Genomic DNA, 19,019 nt, shown 5'->3' with positions numbered 1-19,019 from the left:
GGGCTGAAAGTTACTTTACCTGTTGCATTTTCCTCTGCAGACATCAGAGGAGGAAGGTGAAGGGGAGGAGGGCCAGGAGGGAGAGGAAGAAGAAGACACAACGGTGTACTTGTACGTGCCGCCAGAACCCAAGGACTGGGTGTCTCAAGGCAGCGAGAAGGAGATCAGTGAGCAGACTGTGACGGAGACGAGGAGAAAGGTGAGCCTGGCATTGGTCGACGAAGCCGCAATGTACCGCATTCATGGCGTTTTGTGTGCGTGTATGAAGTTAACGCTCTCTACCTTCACCCATCCCATTGTCTGGCGGTGAACCTTTGGGGCACTACTGCAGATTTCACAACCAGCTTTTCCCCACTCTTCACAGTTCTCAGCTTTCCGTAATGTGACTTAACGCCCTACAAGACACAAACTATCATTTTTAAGGGAGGTTTCTTCACTGTTGGATTTGACAAGTTTTTGTTGACAGAATTCGAGCAGAGTCAGTAAGTCTGGATAAAAGCTGTAGTACCTACGCCACTGGGAGGAGCTATATCACCTGTTGGTGGTACAGCACTCTATATATACGGCCTTAGCGAGCTTGGTCAGTGTCGACTAAAAGAGAAGAAAATGAACGTAAAAGTGTGGTAACCTCGCGAATTTCCTCCACTATGACTCATCTGTCACTGTCTTTGCCCTGTTCCTCTGTGACAATTTCTGTCTAGATCGGGTTGCTTTTAATGGACAGTAGAGAAAATTAAATTGCGTTTTGCTTTCAACCTCTATATAACATATGCATGCCTATTTTTATAAACAATTGCATGTTAAAAAGTGACCTTTGCTGATATGGAAATGTTAAAAAATTTTGCATTTTAATTAATTTCATAGAAAGTATTGTTGGATGCCAGTATCGTTCCTGAAGTGGTTTTGAAATCAGGTGTGATTTGTCATTTATCTCTCTGTTATGTTTTTATTCACATGAATTCATATTTGCATGCAGGCCAAAGTGTCGGTGAAGCGAGTGCGCCAAGAGTTTGGAGCACCGATACAGTTTGGCAACCGGAATGTTGCAGACGTGAAAGATGGGGCCATGGACTGTCCATCTTTTGATGATAAAAACTTTGACCTCAATCGTATTGAGTTGGACAAGGGTGTTCAGGTCAGTGTTTGTCGAGGAAAAAAACGTAAGGCTTTTGAAAATGATGATCAGATTTTGGGCTCCAAAGTAGCTAATCATAAAGAAAGAGAAGTATCAATTTTCTCCAGCAGATTCGAACATTTATTCCAAATGAAAGGTCATTTTTTTAACCAGCCATTTTTTTTTGGTTCAGAAAATGTAAGATGACCACTTTTCTCCTTGACAATGGGTTGTCCTTTTGAAATGGTTTGACTGAAGTGTAAAATACACATTCAAAAGTTTGACTGTCGTGTAAAATACTCATTCACCAAGTTTGACTGTAATGTAAAATACACATTCACCAGGTTTGACTGTAATGTAAAAAATACACATTCACCAGGTTTGACTGTAGAGTATACAGCTTAACTTTAACTTGAACAGAATAAAACAGAACTTCCCCCAATGTGTCCTTTGTGTGACTATGCATATGAGACTGTGGAGCATCACTTGTTCCACTGCACAGCCCTAAATGACATCACAGCTACCCTTCTCCCTCCGAGACCTAACATAGACAACACACTCTATGGAACATTACAGCAACTGCAGCAAACCTGCACTTATCACTGCATGGCATTGGACAGAAGGGAAAGGGCCCAACTGTTGCTGGATAGATGGATCTCTAATCAAATTATGATGGAGACTGTAAGCAGACAGACTCGGGGATGGATCCTGAAGAGGGATGGGGGGTGGGGGGGGGCAGAGATGGACATGTTCTGACTGTAGTGACCCCAACATTGAGGACAAGGTGTGACAAGGTGTGTGATAACAACAACAGCAATGACTATAGTGTTAAAATTCATCTCATTAATTGACTTGGTTACTTCTCTAGGCCATACTGGACCAAGTTGACCAAGGGACCCAGACGACGTGGAAGTACCCGAGAAACGCCAACACCCAGACGTACCCTCGGGAGTTCTCTGAGCACGAGCAGGAACAGTTCGTCAACTCGGCCGAGTGCAAGAAGTTTGTGCTCGACGCGGCCCAGGAGTGAGTTGCTTTATGATTATACGTGCGGAAAAATGTGTGTCACGACGCTATATGATTATACGTACGGAAAAATGTGTGTCACGACGCTTTATGATTATACGTACGAAAAAATGTGTGTCACGACGCACTGGAATCGGGCGCTTGTCAGTGTGATTGTCAGTGAACAGGTGATTGTCTTATTCAGGTGGCCATTAGAACAGGTGATTGTCTTATACAGGTGGCCGTTAGAACAGGTGATTGTCTTATACAGGTGGCCATTAGAACAGGTGATTGTCTTATACTGGTGGCCGTTTGTACAGGTGGTTGTCTTATACAGGTGGCCGTTAGAACAGGTGATTGTCTTATACAGGTGGCCGTTTTTACAGGTGATTGTCTTATACAGGTGACCATTTGTACAGGTGATTGTCTTATACAGGTGGCCGTTAGAACAGGTGATTGTCTTATACAGGTGGCCATTAGAACAGTTTTTTTGTTTGTTTTAGTAGAGGTTTTACGGCGCTCGCAACTGCATAAGGTCATATAAGCGCCAAGAGCAGGTTTGACTGTATTTAGACACAGATAACTGACTATGACAGAACATAAGTTGGTGAACAGAGGACCTTACTAAAGGTGGGTGAATGGCGGGTGCTCTGATGAGGTTTGCTTCTTCTTTCCTATCAAACATCTATTGTCCTTATCTCTCCTTCTTCTTTTTTATGTTTGTTACTCACTTGTAACTCCTCTAATCTTCTGGCGCTCATATGACCTTATGCAGTTGCGAGTGCTGTAAAACCTCTACTAAAACTAAACTAAAAACATTACTAAAGGTGATCCTTTTCTGTTTATTGTACAGCTTTCCTTCAACTTGATATGTCTCCAAATTTCCGCAGTTTCCACCAAGCTCTTCAGCAGAATGAGATCATGAACGTCTTCCACATAGACTGGATTCATCTGGGCGACGGAGATGACCTCTTTGGCAGCAAGGCAGATAACCACTTGAAGGTGAGGAACGAACTCCGAACCAAGCACCAAGCATTTGTGTCTCGATGTGGTGGAATCAAGCGCTCATCAATTTTTGGGCATATGGGGTTATTGGTATCATCTTAAAGCTTGTTTATTTGCCTTCCTTTTGTGGGAAAAAAATATGCATCTATGTTGAATATAAGTTGAAATATTTGCTATTGAAGGAGGTCAAGGTCGCCTGGTTTCAGAGGTAAAATTAATGAGAAATGGCCACCCAAGTTTGATAATTTCCATAGCTTGAGAGTCAATCGAAACAGAAAATTTACCATTTTTGTTGAAAATGCGGCTCGCAGTAGGGAAAGTGTTAAGTACACTTTGGACAAAATAGTTCTGAGGCGACGCTATGTTTATTCAAAGTACAATCCTTCAAGGAATAAAACATATTATGACTGGGTTTTTTAGTTCGTCTGTCTGTCTGTGCGCAGGAGTACCAGTCCTTCACGGACCTGCAGTTCAGCAAGGACAAGATCATCACGTGCATCCAGTGGCACCCGACCATCAAGGGCGTTGTCGCAACGTCCGTGGCGGAGAAACTGTCGTTTGACGAGCGCATCGACCAGGCGGCCAAGGTCATCATGACTCCGTCCCTCATCCTGATCTGGAGTTTTGCCGATCCCATTCACCCGCAGGTAGAGTGTTAGAAAGTTGCCAGGGGGGTTCAGTTCCTCTCCTTTCTTATAATGATTATCGTAAGTTAGTAAGTATTTTACAGCACTTGCAACACAATGAGGTCATATAAGTGCCGAAGATTAGAGGTGTAACAAGAAGAAGAAGAAAAAAAAGAAGAAGAAAAAAAAGAAGAAGAAGAAAAAGAAGAAGAAGAAGAAGAAGAAGAAGAAGAAGAAGAAAAAAAAGAAGAAGGAGGAGGAGGAGCAGCAGCAGCAGCAGAAGAAGAAGAAGAAAAAGAAGATGTGAAATTTCAGTTGACCGCCTCATTTATTTTTTTTACCGTCTCAGATTTTTTTCTTCCTCATTATAGAGATAGAGATCAAGTTGGAACCACATTTTTGTTTGTATTAAGAGTAAACTGCACTTAAAACCTGTCTGTACCAAAGGTATCTGCTCTAATATCCTTCTTTGTCATATGTGAAGCGTGCTGACAAAATGAGTTACTTCTCGGATTTAAGCCCTGTGGAAATAGATACTTTACACTTATAGGTGAAGTTTTTACAATTTACAAGTATAAAATAATACAAGGCATGTTGTACTTTAAGAATATGGCATCAATAGAAAATCTACAGATTTTTACGGGTAGTGTCAATTTTTGGCCGATGTCTCCATTTGTGAGGCAGCGTGGTGGAATCAGGCTCTCGTCAAAATAAGGAAATCGAAGAAAACAGCAGTATTTTCCCTGATTAGCAATTTTTATCAATTTATTGTTTTTTGGCTCAACACCTTTTATGTCCATTTACAAACACATTCCTTTGAGGACTTCACCAAAAACGTTGATTAAAGGCACAAAAAATATAATATAAATTTACAGTTTCCATGGACTCTCTAGCTTTGGAATTTACCAAGCTTTGGCGGCCATTTTCTCTATAATTTTACCTCTTAAATCAGGTGATCCCTACCTCTTTCAATCCAAAATATCTCCACTTCTATTGAAGATGGATGGGTAATTTTTTCATTAAAAACAAGACAAATGAACAAGCTTTAAGATGATACCAATAACTCAATATGCCCAAAAATTGACGAGAGCCTGATTCCACCACGCTGCCTCACATTTGTGGATTGTGAGAAGTAACTCATTTTGTCAGCACACCTCACATATAGGTCATGCTTTTTTGTTGTTGTTGTTTTTTTCACAGGCATCTTACGTGTCTGCTATGTGATTTCAAATAGAAGTGTTAATTTCCTTCATATCAGACTCTCTGAAAACCTGAATTTGATGGAAGTTTATGACTTTTTGTTTATGAACTAGGATTTCTGATTTACAATTTCTGGCTTCTGACTGTTTCTTTAACGACTCACAATTTGTGACTTTTGACTGTTTCACTAACGACTTACAATTTTTGACTTTTGACTGTTAGACTAATGACTTGCACTTTCTGACGTCTAATAATACATAGAATGTTATATAGCGCTCAACCCGGATTAACTCTTTATATACGAATAAAGTAATTTGACGTCGAAGTCATTGTACAGGGGTGTGCCCGAGCCTGTGGTAGAGACTCACCAGTGCAGCGGTTCTGATGGCTCTCTCTCGCTCTCTCTCTCTCTCTCTCTCTCTCTCTCTCTCTCTCTCTCTCTCTCTCTCTTCTGGCGATGTGGCATCATAAACGGTCAGCGATGCCGACAGCACGCAGGAACACTTGCTCGGGGATCCTTGAAAAATGCTGAGCGTGGTTCACTGAAATGTCCCAGCAGACGTGTTCTGAGCGGCTTGCCGGAAATGAGGAGTTAAAGAATGCAGGTTCTGAGCCCTTTACAAATACAATAGCCGCGCATGTTGTTGTTGTTGTTGTTATCCATCCATGTTATGTTATGACGTACTTGTTGAGTCTAGAGTCTTGCGATAGTAGATCTAGATGTAGCTGATGTTGGTGGGGCCCCACCTACTGGTCTTCTGGCTAGTGGCGTCGGTGGCCTAGTGATTAGGCTCTCGGACTCGCAACCATAAGGTCACAGGTTCGAATCCCGTCAGGGGCCCGACGTTGTGTCCTTGGGAAAGGCACTTTACTCAAATTTTCCTCATTTCACTCAGGTGGGAATGGGTACCCGGCTTTAGACTGCGAAAGATCTTGTCCGTTTGTTAGTGTTTGAGCGCTTAATCAGCTGCTTGCACTGTATGCTTCACGGGAAGTGTTCTATGGTCTGCTGGGGTAATAATATAGTGTAAAGCTCATTGAGCCTGTTGTTGAGCGGGGATATGCGCCATACAAATGCTATTTATTATTTATTATTATTATTAGTTCTTGGTTAGCCGATGTAACTTGTTTCGGCCCCCGTGAGTGAGGTGCTACTTAGTTTACCCGCGGCTTGCCCGAAGTCACGTGAGATGTCAGTCACGTGATATCATGTCCTTTAAGCCTGCGTCACAATAACTATTCTAAAGGTGCGTTCACTCTACATGTCCTATTCTAAAGGTGTGTTCACTCTACATGTCCTATTCTTAAGGTGTGTTCACTCTACATGTCCTATTCTAAAGGTGCGTTCACTCTACATGTCCTATTCTAAAAGTGCGTTCACTCTTATTCTAAAGGTGTGTTCACTCTACATGTCCTATTCTAAAAGTGCGTTCACTCTACATGTCCTATTCTAAAGGTGTGTTCACACTACTTGTCCTATTCTAAAGGTGCGTTCACTCTACATGTCCTATTCTAAAGGTGTGTTCACACTACATGTCCTATTCTAAAAGTGTGTTCACTCTACATATCCTATTCTAAAGATGTGTTCACTCTACTTGTCAAAAGGTGGATCTTACACCACAATTCAGAACGCAGCAACACATGAACAGCACATCATGTTCTGACCAAAAATCCGACGTATGCCCCCACAGCTAATCCTAGAGGCCCCTGATGACATCATGAGCTTCGCCTACAACCACTCGGACCCCAACATCATCGCTGGCGGCTGCTACAATGGCCAGATCGTGCTGTGGGACATCTCAGCACACGCAGACAGACTCAAGCAGCAGAGGGGAAGTAACCGCAACAAGAAGAGAACCGTTTTGGTAAGCTTGAACGAGTCTATTTTGCACGTTGTAGTGCATCTCAGTATCCGCAGATGGAGCATTCAACTACTGGCGAGAAAATGTGGAAAAACCTTTTTACTAGTCTAGTATGCGCTGTAGCCTCTTGATTTTTACAATTTATATGTGGCACTACGTGGTGGAATCAGGCGCTCGTCAATTTTTGGGCATGTGGAGCTATTGATATTGCCTGAAAGCTTATTCATTTGCCTTGCTTTGAATGAAAACATTATCCATCTAGCTTGAATAGAGGTCAGGATATTTGCGATTGAAGAAGGTGGGGTAGCCTGGTTTCAGAGGTTAAATTAATGAGAAAATGGCAGCCAAAGTTTGGCAACTTCAATAGTTTAAGAGTCCTTGAGAACTGAAAATTACATATTGTGTGCCTTTAAACAAGGGTTTTCAGTAAAACTCACATGGAAATGTATTTTCATACAGACATAAAAGGTGTTTAGCCAAAAAACAAAATTTCGATAAAAATTGCCAAACTTGTGGAAATATGCCTTTTTCTCCGATTTCATCATTTTGACGAGCGCCTGGTTTTACCCTGATGCCTCACATATTTAAGTTGTCATGTATTGTTGATGCTTAGTTCACCTCTATGTATTTCTTTGTTCACTTCTATACATTTCGTTAGTTCAATTCTACATATTTTTTTGTTCACTTCTATACGCTTTGCAAGTTCACTTCTATACCTCTCTTTGTTCTCTTTTGATTACGTCTATAATTCATTTCTGTACACCTCTTTGATTCACTTTGATACATCTCTTTGTTTGCTTCTGTACATTTCATTAATTCACTTCTACACATCTCTTTTTTTTGTTCTATAAACTTTGTTAGTTTTCTTCTATCTATTATATCTCTTTGTTCACCTCTATACTCTTTTTTAGGTCACTTCTATACATTTCTTTGTTCACTTCTATACTCTTTTTTAGGTCACTTCTATGCATTTCTTTGTTCACCTCTATTCTCTTTTTTAGGTCACTTCTATACATTTCTTTGTTCATCTCTATACTCTTTTTAGGTCACTTCTATACATTTCTTTGTTCACTTCTATACATTTTGTTAGTTCCCCTCTATATATTATATCTCTTTATTGACTTCTATACTCTTTTTAGGTAATTTCTATACATTTCTTTGTTCACTTCTATACACTTCGTTAGCTCACTTCTGCACGCCTCTTTGGTTCAGTTTTAAACATCTCTTTGTTCACTTCTATACATTTTGTTAGTTCACCTCCATATGGTCGCTTTTAAGCACAACTGGGCTGTCCCGAAAATGCTGTTTTGAGAAAATTGAAGGTAAAGTTTTTGCACCTTGTTCAGTTTCTTTAAAAAACAAGGAAAGTTTTCTATATAACCAAACAAATATACTCACCAATGAAATGAAACTTCCCCTCTAGGTAGGTCTATGCCGACTTTTGGTGTAGGTCAAGATTTCTGGAAACCCCCAAAATCTGGGTTAGCCCGCTTGTCCTTAAGAAGCGACCATATATTATATCTCTTATTGACTTCTATACATTTTGTTAGTTCACCTCTATAAATATAAAATCTCTTTATTGACTTTTATACATTTTGTTAGTTCACCTCTATACATATTCTATCTCTTCATTGACTTCTATACATCCCTGTGTGTGTCCACAGCCGGGCTTTGAGGACCCCAACGCGCTGAAGACGCCAATCGTCCGCTACTGCGCTGTGTCCAGCATAGAGAACAGCCACAAGGCCCCGGTCACAGACATACAGTGGGTGCCTGAACACATGCAGGTCAGATCAGTAGAAACACTTGCCTTTGGGGGTTTTTTTTTCTTTTTTTGTTGTTTATTATTTTTTGCGGGGGGGGGGGGGGGGGTGCTAGCTTTTGCCATGGGTTGAATAAGTTGTAGTTTTAGTAGAGGTTTTACGGCGCTCGCAATGGCATACGGTCATATGAGCAGCAGAAGATTAGAGGTGTTACAAGAGAGTAAAAAACTTTAAAAAGAAGAAGGGGAGATAAGAACGATAGATATTTGATAGGAAAGAAGAAGCAAACCACACCAGAGCACCCGCCAACCTCCCACTGAGTTGAATGAAATGTTTTTTTAAATTAGCATTTTTGTAGTTTTTCACAGTGGAATCCTGTTGCTTTCTGATATCAGTTGTTGTGTGTAGTATGCTGGTGTGAGCTGTTATCTCGTTTCTTAAGTCACTTTCTTTGTCGGAAGTATGCAAAGCAAACTTTTTGGCATGTGAAGAAGATACTTCCACTTAAATTATCTCATGAGTCACTTTCATTTATGGAAAATATAAAAAGCAAAGTGCTTAAGCCATGGAAAGAAAAAGAATCGATATAGATTGTTTTTATGAGTCCCTTTCATTGTTTTAGAAAGAAGCATACTGTTAAATGATTATTCACATGTCACATGAAAGGGATACGTTAGGGACTAACTTACAGTTATATATTTTCTTTGCCACAGGTCAGCAAGATGGGCGTTCCCCAAGAAAACTCCACCCAGCAGTGCTCGCAGCTCATGAGCTGTGCCACAGACAAGTGAGTGGTAGAGATACTCAACTAAACCAGCGTAACTCCGAGATAAATGTGAGGCAGCATGGTGGAATCAGGCTCTCGTCAATTTTTGGTCATGTAGAGTTATGGGTATCATCTTAAAGCTTGTTCACTTGTCTTTATTTGGATAGAAAGAATATCCATTTATCTTGAATACAAGTCGAGATATTTGCGAAAGAAGGAGGTGGGGGTCACCTGTTTTCAGAGGTAAAATTAGTGAGAAAATGGCCGCCAAAGATTAGTTATTTCCTTAGCTTAAGAGTCCGTGGTAACTGACGATTTACATTTTTTGTGCCTTTAATTAACGTTTTTCAGAAAAATCCACACAGAAATGAGTTCTTTAATGGACATGAAAGGGGCCAAAAAACAAAAATTTGAGAAAAATTCACAAACGTGAAGAAAAATGCAAGTTTCTTCACTTTGACTATTTTGACGAGAGCCTGATTCCACCACGCTGCCTCACAAATGTTTTCTGAGGATTTATCGTACCAGTCTTATTCTTTCCTCTGTCTGAGCTCTGGTGGTTTCTGTTCTTCTCACAAAGAGAGAAAATTGTCCCTTTCTGTCTCATCACTCTCCACAGGATATGTTTTTAAAGTTTAATTTTTCAATGTTGCTGCTTGAAAATGCTTCACACAACTATTTAACGACACATTGACAGTATTGGAAGTAATATTTACAGATGCACAAACTCGTAGCTTGTCAGTTAGCCAAGTCTGAATTACAAATTCAACGTTTGAGTGGTGACATTTATGGAAAAAACAGACTTTTTTATGTCGTATAAAAAATGTTCCATTGACTCCTGCAGAGAATAATAGAGGCTTGATCTTCTGTGGGGGTCAGAGCTGAGTAATCTTCTAGGTGCCTTGGTGATCTGTTAGTGATTTTTAGAAAGGAATTGAAAGAAAAACTGAAAGTATTGAAAACTTGCTGAAACCATTTATTGTTGAGTAAGATTGCCAAAAAACAATTGCTGACAATTATGTAATTTATTGGTACATCTCTCTTTATGTGAAATAAACTGGAATAAAATCCTGGAAAAAAGATAATAATTGTTCCAACTTTTGGGGTCTTTTTTTTTCCAGTTGCGTGCTATTTTGGGACACGAAACCTCCCAAGATCCACCAGTTACACGACGACAAGGGCCCAAAGCAGCCAATGGGAGTGCCCGACACGTTCAAATACCTGGACCTGTCCTGGAAGCCTCACCTCAGGGTAAGGACGCTGTTTGACGCGGAGTATTTTTCGTCCTATCTTTAGAATCTTTGTGAAGGAAAAGAATTTGAAACCTTCGTGTCCAACTTAACGTCGCTTATTGCACAAAAGTTAAAGTACTCCAATTTTTTAAAGCACTTTTAAAGCAGGGTTGAGCTGAGTTTTTCCTTCTCTTGCAGCGGTAACAAGGAGTATCTGTGACTAACATTTTGGTGGAGCCCATCGGAGACAGACACTAGCGCAGTATTGTTAAGGACAACTACCTGCATTAGATTTCTGAAAAGTCCTTTGAAGACAAATGTGAGGCAGCGTCGTGAAATCAGACGCTCGTCAAAATAATGAAATTGAAGAAAAAGGCATTTTTCCACCAGTTTGGCGACTTATGTCAACATTTTGATTTTTGGTGAAACACCTTTTATGTTCACACGAAAACTCATTTGCATGTGAATTTTTCTGAAGAACCTTGTTTAAAGGCACACAATATGTAATTTTCTGTTTTCAAAGAATCTTAAGCTTTTGAAGTTGCCAAACTTTGGCTGCCATTTTCTCATTAATTTAACCTCTGAAACCAGGCTACCCCACCTTCTTCAATCACAAATATCTCGACTACTATTCAAGCTAGATGGATATTTTTTTCATCGAATACAAGGCAAATGAATGAGCTTTCAGATGATACCAATAACTCCACGTGCCCAAACATTGACGAGGCCTGATTCCAGTGCGTCGTAATGCAAATAAAGGTGGAAGTGCATCAGTACGTCAGAAGTACACTTAAATTGGAAAAACAAAGTACGTTCTATGAGTGTATATTGAAATATCATGTATTTTCTAGAACCGTTCATGATGATCACTTTTTCCTCTCCTGAGATCGAGATGGTTGCTTTAAGGAAGTGGTCGTCATTTGGACAGGAATTGTAAGGTGTGCCTCTTGGTAAGTTTAACTTACCACACACACAATTCTTCTGCAGTCACAGAAGCAGTTATTGTCCTCGCATGCACTGACTGTATCATAAAATTCTGCCTTTTTCTATGCATTTGTTGTTCCCAGGTACATTTGTCGAAATCAGAACCAGGTGGTGACCACGCCCCCACAAAGTTCTCCATACAGGAACGACAGGGCGACAAGTCAGCACGTGAGTTCTTTATGTTAGAACTGACAAGAATTTGGACACGCTCTCTTTCATTTTTGTGGAATATTTCTGCCTTACCGAGTTGTGTCTCCGGATAGATCCTTATTGAGTCAAAAAAGTGTCCAGAAAACAAAAATATAAATTGAAGAAACAAAAAAGAGATTGGAAGATAATCAAATCAGGTTTTCATTCACTCCAATGGATGCAAAAAAGTTTTGAGGAATAATTCTGGTCCTGAATGACTTGTAGATTTCAACTGACAACAGTTTCGTCATTGTCCATTTGAAAGCTTTTGAGTAATTTGAGATGTGAATCTCAAACATCCAATAGATAGATAAAATCCGAAGCCTGCTTCACCACTTGGCCATCTCTTCAGTTCTGTGTTTTGATAATAAACTTTTTGTGTAGTGATATGTGTTATATGTGAGGCAGCGTGGTGAAATCAGGCGCTCGTCAAAATAATGAAAGTCAAGAAATTGGCATTTTCCCGCAGGTTTTGGAATTTTTATCGGATTTTTGTTTTTTGGTTCAACACCTTTCATGCCCATTTCTGTGTGGATTTTGCTGAAAAACGTTGATTGAAGGCAGAAGAAATGTAAATTTTCCGTTTCCACGGACTCTCAAGCTAAAGAAATAACTCAACCTTTGGCGGCCATTTCCTCACTAATTTTATCTGTGAAACCAGATGACACTAACCTCCTTCCATCACACATATCTCGACTTGATTTATTCAACATAAATGGATAATATTTTCACCCAAAACAAAGAAAAAGGATAGGCCATAAGATGATACCATCAACTCGGTATGCCCAAAAATTGACGAGAGCCTGATTCCACCGCGTCGTGCCACATATCAATAAGTCTATGACGTAGTAACAAAATCTGTATGTGTTTTCCCCACCTCCTACAGTTGCCAGTGGCACGGACTACAAAGAGAACGACCCGACGGCCACCATGCAGGGCGGCTTCCACAAGCCCAGCTCAGGCAAGGAGAGGACTCTGAACAGCGTCAAGACGTACATCTATGTGGGCACCGAGGTATGGGCGACTCTGCCATCGTATGATAGAAAGACGTATTTCTGGTGCCAAAAATGAAATTTTACAACAGATGCGAAAATTTAATCTTCGTGTGTGCTTCAATTTCACTAAAATTTGGTGGATTTGATTATTTTATGTCAAAATTCACTGGCCGGTGTAACTTTTTTCTGATATGCTGAGGTACACAGTAAATAGTTATGGAGTAATTGATTAAAATTACTTTTTTCATATCTACATCGATGTGTAATTAGATCACAATGCATATTTTCAAAGGCCCAAAGCTCCCTTAATTTTAATTTGTTCAGCCATAAACCAATATAGAAATACGCGCCATGAAAAGGGGTTTTTTTCTCCCCTGTAAAAAAAATATTACTTGACATAAATACGCATATATACATTTTTTAGTCATATGTCAGCAGAACTGTTCGTACTAGGAATTAGTAGCACCTCTCCTTCGAAGTGTTCTCTTAGCCCGATCCTTACTGACTGCAGCTCAGGAGTTCACAACTATAGGAGCTGAGGGTTGTCGGAAAAAGAACTATTCATTTTGTATTAATGCAATGTCAGCAATTCACATCGGGTCGCGTGGGTGGGGAATACTGCGTGTAGCTTGGGGTCACCGAAGCAAGGATTAGACTAAACTATGGTCTTTTTTTACCCAAAGGACAGAAAAGTCATGAACTGATCACACAGCTTAGAATAGAAAAGATGGTATTTTGAGTTTTAGTTTATTAACAATGAAGAAATCTATGGAAAAGATGGTATTTTGAGTTTTATTTCATTGACAATGGAGAAATCTATGGAAAAGATGGAATTTTGAGTTTTATTTAATTAACAATGGAGAAATCTATGGAAAAGATGGTTATTTTGAGTTTTATTCCATTAACAATGGAGAAATCTATGGAAAGATGGTATTTTGAGTTTTATTTCATTGACAATGAAGAAATCTATGGAAAAGATTGTATTTTGAATTTTATTGTATTAACAATGAAGAAATCTATGGAAAAGATTGTATTTTGAATTTTATTGTATTAACAATGGAGAAATCTATGGAAAAGATGGTATTTTGAGTTTTATTTCATTAACAATGAAGAAATCTATGGAAAAGATGGTTATTTTGAGTTTTATTTCGTGAACAATGATGAGGGTTGTTTCCCCTCAGGATGGAGAGGTCGTGTACGTCGACTGGATGCCTCAGAAGGACCAGGATTCCGGAAAGATCCAGAGTAAGTCTCTATCATGTGCTTTGTCAGTGTGCTGTTTAGAGTAAGTCTGTGAGTGGTTGGCGGGTGCTCTGGTGTAGTTTGCTCCTTCTTTCCTACCTGTCAAATATCTATCGTCCTGATCTCTCGACTCCTTCTTTTTAATGTTTGTAACTCTCTTGTGACACCTCTGATCTTCGGCACTTATATGACCTTATTGTTTTGCAAATGCCGTAAAACTCTTACTAAAACCCAAACTAAGTCTCTGCCTTGTGTATTGACAGTGTGTCAGGTAAAAACAGTAATACTGACGCTGACCAGTAATTTTTAAAACTTACTTTATGAATGTGGAAATTTTCTTCTTCATATGGCCACTGTGCTTGGCTATGGGTATTTTCCTAATTTTGTGTGAGCAGAAACCATGATTTTGGCTCAATTATTTATGCCAAATTATTAGAATACAAGAGTAAAAATAGTCGGTTCCAGACATATTTTTTTTATGGCAAACAAGAGGAATAACTCTGCCTTTCATATTTGATCATTAAAATTTTTGTCAAGTTAGTTCCCTTCATTTTGAGCTTTGTATGTCTTGTTCTCTCTCTCTCTCTCTCTCTCTCTCTCTCTCTCTCTCTCTCTCTCTCTCTCTCTCTCTCTCTCTCTCTCTCTCTCTCTCTCTCTCTCTCTCTCTCTCTCTCTCTTTGTTAGGTATTAGTCATAATTATTTGCACCCCCCCCCTCAGTACCAAATATGTCTACAAAAATGTTTTTCTCCCCCACCCCCCCAGCCCCCAAACCCGCCTACTACCACTCCCTGCACGATGGCCCGATCGTCTCCATGAACCGCTCACCGTTCTTCAAGGACATTCTCCTCAGCGTGGGCGGCTGGACGCTAGCCATCTGGAAGGAAGGAGTCAGCGTAAGTGGCGCTGTCGTCTCACTCTGCCTGATGAGAGAGGTCAAAGTGTGACTGAGAAACTCTTTAACCCTATCCGTACGCCCTGGGGTCATTTTGTACCCCAGGGTTTGTACTCTTCACATTTTAGAATACTTCTAGTGCGAAGATCTCTTTGAAACTTTCAGTATTTCTCAAAAAATCATTTTGACAGACTGCTATGCAAAGCGTACGGATTGGATTAACGAGTAAATTTCCTCTTTGGAAAGTGGGGGTACAGAGTTCCGCACGTCGTATGGATACGATAGTAAAACACAACGTACGGAGAGGATTAACTCTTTATCTCCGGCAAGCCGCTCACAGCAGCTCACGGTCGGAAACGCTGTGCCGCACATTCCCTTACGATGACGTCAACATCAAATTACTTTTCAGCAATTGCCAAGAACACATCTCTTTTATTGGGATTTCATTCACTAGATGGAGAACTATCAAATAGGTTCATTTGTTTCGATTTAATGACACATTTAGTGACGTTTTTTTGTCATTTTTAGATTTAGTACCAAAAAAAGGACGCCGGCGTAGTGGGTGTATGTACCCCCCCTCGGAGATAAAGAGTTAAAATGTGAGGCTTCGTGGTGAAATCAGGCGCGCGTCAAAAAAAAAAAATGGAAGAAACCAGCAATTTTTCATCGAATTTTTGTTTTTCGGCTCATCATTTTATAGGTCCAATTAAAAACTCATTTCCTTGTGGATGTTATTGAAAAACGTTGATTAAAGGCTCGATAAATGTAACTTTTCTGTTTTCAAGTGCTCTTAAGCTATGGAAGTTACCCCACTTTGGCGGCCTTTCTCACTACTTTTACCTCTAAAAACAGGTGATGCCCACTTCTTTCAATCACGAAGATCTCGACTTTTATTCAAGATAGATGGATATTTCTGTGTTTTTGTGAAGATTTTAAAAGTGTTTTTGTTGAAAAAGCATGAAATCGTTTAATCATTTGTGTGAAGATTTTCACGAAAAATCTCTGTAGAGAGAACAAGAAATGGTAAGATTTATCATGTATTTTTGTGTTCAGAGCAAAAGTAAAATGATTTCTCGTACACGAAGATTTTCATGACATGCATTTGTGGAGAAATGGTTATGCGCACTCATATGACCTTAGGCAGTTGCGAGCGCCGCAAAACACTTACCACCAAAAAAAAAGAAATGATAAGATCATTTATCAGAAGATTATTCATAAAGTATTTTTGTAGACAGAGCAAATGGAAAATAATTGACGTAAAGATTTTCATACAGCGTTTATTTTTTAATTGTGGTTGTTTCTGTGTACAGAGTGGCCCGATCCTCTACTCCGCGGCAAGCCCTGTCAGAATGTCGTGTGGTATCTGGTCACCGACGCGGCCCGGCGTGTTCTTCATTGCCAAAGTGGACGGCTGCATCGACGTGTGGGACCTCCTGGACCGCACCCACGAGCCCACGCTGACACAGAGCGTGTCGCCCACCTCCATCACACAGATCTACCCCTTCCAAGTGACGCGTGAGTTGGGCCGGGATACATCGGAAGAAGAAGAAAAAGAAGAAGAAAAAGAAGAAGAAGAAGAAGAAGAAAAAGACAAAGAAGAAAAAGAAGAAGAAGAGGAAGAAGAAGAAGAAGAAAGAAGAAGAAGAAGAAGAAGAAGAAGAAGAAGAAGAATTACACTTGTACTGTAATAATGATAGTAATAAAGAGAAGAAGACGAAGAAGAATTATCATTATGATCGTAATAATAGTGATAATAATAATGATGATAAAGATATACTATTTTTGTAATAACAATACTGTAATGATAATAATAGTTATTATTATTATTATTATTATTATTATTATTATTATAATAATTGTTATTATTACATTTAAAAAAAAATTATTATTATTATTATTAATATTATGATAACTATAATAGTCATTATAATAGTAGTTTTTCAGTCAATGTACTTTTTTCAGAAGGGTTTATGACTCAGGACTGATTCTGTTATTTCTCTTGAAAGCTTTTAAACATAGTCTACTTTTTGCACATCACTAAAGACAATAATTCTGCGATTTCAAATTCGTGATATTATTCATTTTTCTCGTTGTGGTCTTCATATGGTTGGGTTTTTTTTTTTAATACTTACTACATTACAAGTACAATTCACATTGAATTTTAGACTTTTGCCTTTTGAGCCCTAGCCATCAGTACACCGTTGGTATGTAAAGTTACCTGTATGCCTAGCCATCAGTACACCGGTAGTACGTAAAGTTACCTGTATGCCTAGCCATCAGTACACTGGTAGTACGTAAAGTTACCTGTACGCCTAGCCATCAGTACACCGGTAGTACGTAAAGTTACCTGTATGCCTAGCCGCTGATACAACGGTGAGCGAGTCCACCTGAGACAAAACGCGTACCAAAAACAGTGGTTACTACACATGACCCTGATTATGTTGGAGATGTTTCTGAATCAGATGCTGGTAATGACGAGGACTACCCTAAGTGGGATATGGAATGTGATTCTGTCCATGATATGAATGAAGGTGTGAATGAAGGAGCTCGGGAAGAGGGGCACGGTGGCCTTAGGCGTTCAGGGCTCAAAGGATTAAGACACAATAGAACTGTGGCTAAACGTGAGCATTTTGTGGATGCGTTACAGAGAAACAGCAGCTGATTGCCGTGGGAGACAATGCAGGCACGCTGCACATCCTGGAGATTCCCTGGAGCTTGAGGCAGCCCACGCCCACTGAGGTAAACACAACAGTGAACTCTAGTCGTCATCCTCATCATCATCGTCATCATCATCGTCATCATCATCATCATCATCGACTAAACAATTCCTCTTTTTCTTGTAGTGTTTTTCTTGTTTTTTGTTTTTATTTCTTGAAACATAACACTTTGCACCGGGCCAAAACATTTTTATGAACCTACACGACGTATCGGCACCAAAATCGGGACACGAGACAAAAAAAAAATTTTTAATTAAAAAAACAGTGAACTCTTGTTGTTGTTGGTGTTTGTGGTTGGTGGTGGTGGTGATGATGCTGATGTTACTGTTGTTGCTGTTGTTGATATTATTGATTTTGCTATTGTTGTTGATGCCATTCACAAGTTTTTTTCCTCGGGTTGGAAGAGTAAATTGTATGTTCGCTGTTCCTTAAGTTTATTAAGTATATTAATCATATTCATTGTGTTCTGCGCTTTAATTGAGAAACATTTAGCTTAAGGTATCTGCTCAAGCTGTTGTGTTCTTTCATCGCAGTTAGTAGAAATTGTTCAATGTGGGTGGTTGGCGGGTGCTCTGGTATGGTTTGCTTATTCTTTCCCATCAAACGTCTGTCGTCCGTATCTCTGCTCCTTCTTTTTTGTGTTTGTTACTCTTATGTGACACCTCTAATCTTTGGCACTTATATGACCTAATTGTGTTGCAAGTGCTGTAAAACTCTCTCTAAACTAAACTCTTAAGTAAATGGGCTCAAGTTAACACTGACTGCCACACATTTGATATTGTATAGAGTTTTTAATTTTGTAGTTTCTCGGAGCTCTGAAATGAGTGAGGCATTGGTTGAAAGTAACTCTGTTATGTAATTATGCCTTGTTTTTAAATGCTGTATCCACTCCCTTCATCAGACAAACGGCGTTGCCAACTACATTGAGAGGGAGGTGAAGAGGCGAGGGTTCGTCGTGGAGAGGTGGAACTTCAGGGAGAGAGAGAAGAGAGAGCTGGAAGCTGAGGCCAAGAAAAAAGCCGGAGGGGTAAGAAGCTGGAGACAAACTTGTCTTGCTTTTGGTGCTTCGAAGACACGCTTGTCGTTTTTTTATGTTTGTGTAATTTATCCCTTAGAGTGTCATTTGGAACAGTCTTAGGTGGCAGGGCATTTTGTGTCCTCCAGTCAAAAAAACACCCTGTGGTTCTCTTATCTTCTGTCAACCAATCAAATCACAACTTACTCAACCCTTCATCTCTGTCCACCAATCAGTATTCACATCCCTCCACCTCTTTCCGCCAGTCAAATCACAACTTGCTGAACCCTTCATCTCTTTCCGCCAGTCAAATCACAACTTGCTGAACCCTCCACCTCTTTCCACCAATCAAATCACAACTTGCTGAACCCTTCATCTCTGTCCACCAATCAGTATTCACATCCCTCCAC

General features: G+C 39.8%; 1 protein-coding gene across 1 annotated transcript in view; it reads left to right on the top strand.

Annotated features, from left to right (window-relative positions):
- The window catches only part of LOC101849428 (WD repeat-containing protein 63), a 31,921-nt gene that overhangs the window by 6,790 nt on the left and 6,112 nt on the right, over window positions 1-19,019 (top strand). The window contains 16 exon segments of the mRNA XM_035973580.1: window positions 41-199; window positions 977-1,135; window positions 1,983-2,140; window positions 3,010-3,121; window positions 3,568-3,771; window positions 6,642-6,815; window positions 8,477-8,599; window positions 9,289-9,362; window positions 10,463-10,592; window positions 11,641-11,725; window positions 12,633-12,760; window positions 13,923-13,986; window positions 14,748-14,878; window positions 16,188-16,392; window positions 17,525-17,616; window positions 18,496-18,621. Coding sequence (XP_035829473.1) covers window positions 41-199; window positions 977-1,135; window positions 1,983-2,140; window positions 3,010-3,121; window positions 3,568-3,771; window positions 6,642-6,815; window positions 8,477-8,599; window positions 9,289-9,362; window positions 10,463-10,592; window positions 11,641-11,725; window positions 12,633-12,760; window positions 13,923-13,986; window positions 14,748-14,878; window positions 16,188-16,392; window positions 17,525-17,616; window positions 18,496-18,621 — 2,124 coding nt within the window.

This window comes from Aplysia californica, unplaced genomic scaffold, assembly GCF_000002075.1.
Source record: "Aplysia californica isolate F4 #8 unplaced genomic scaffold, AplCal3.0 scaffold01446, whole genome shotgun sequence".
Lineage (NCBI taxonomy): Eukaryota > Metazoa > Mollusca > Gastropoda > Aplysiida > Aplysiidae > Aplysia > Aplysia californica.
This window is presented reverse-complemented; position numbering and strand designations above follow the sequence as displayed.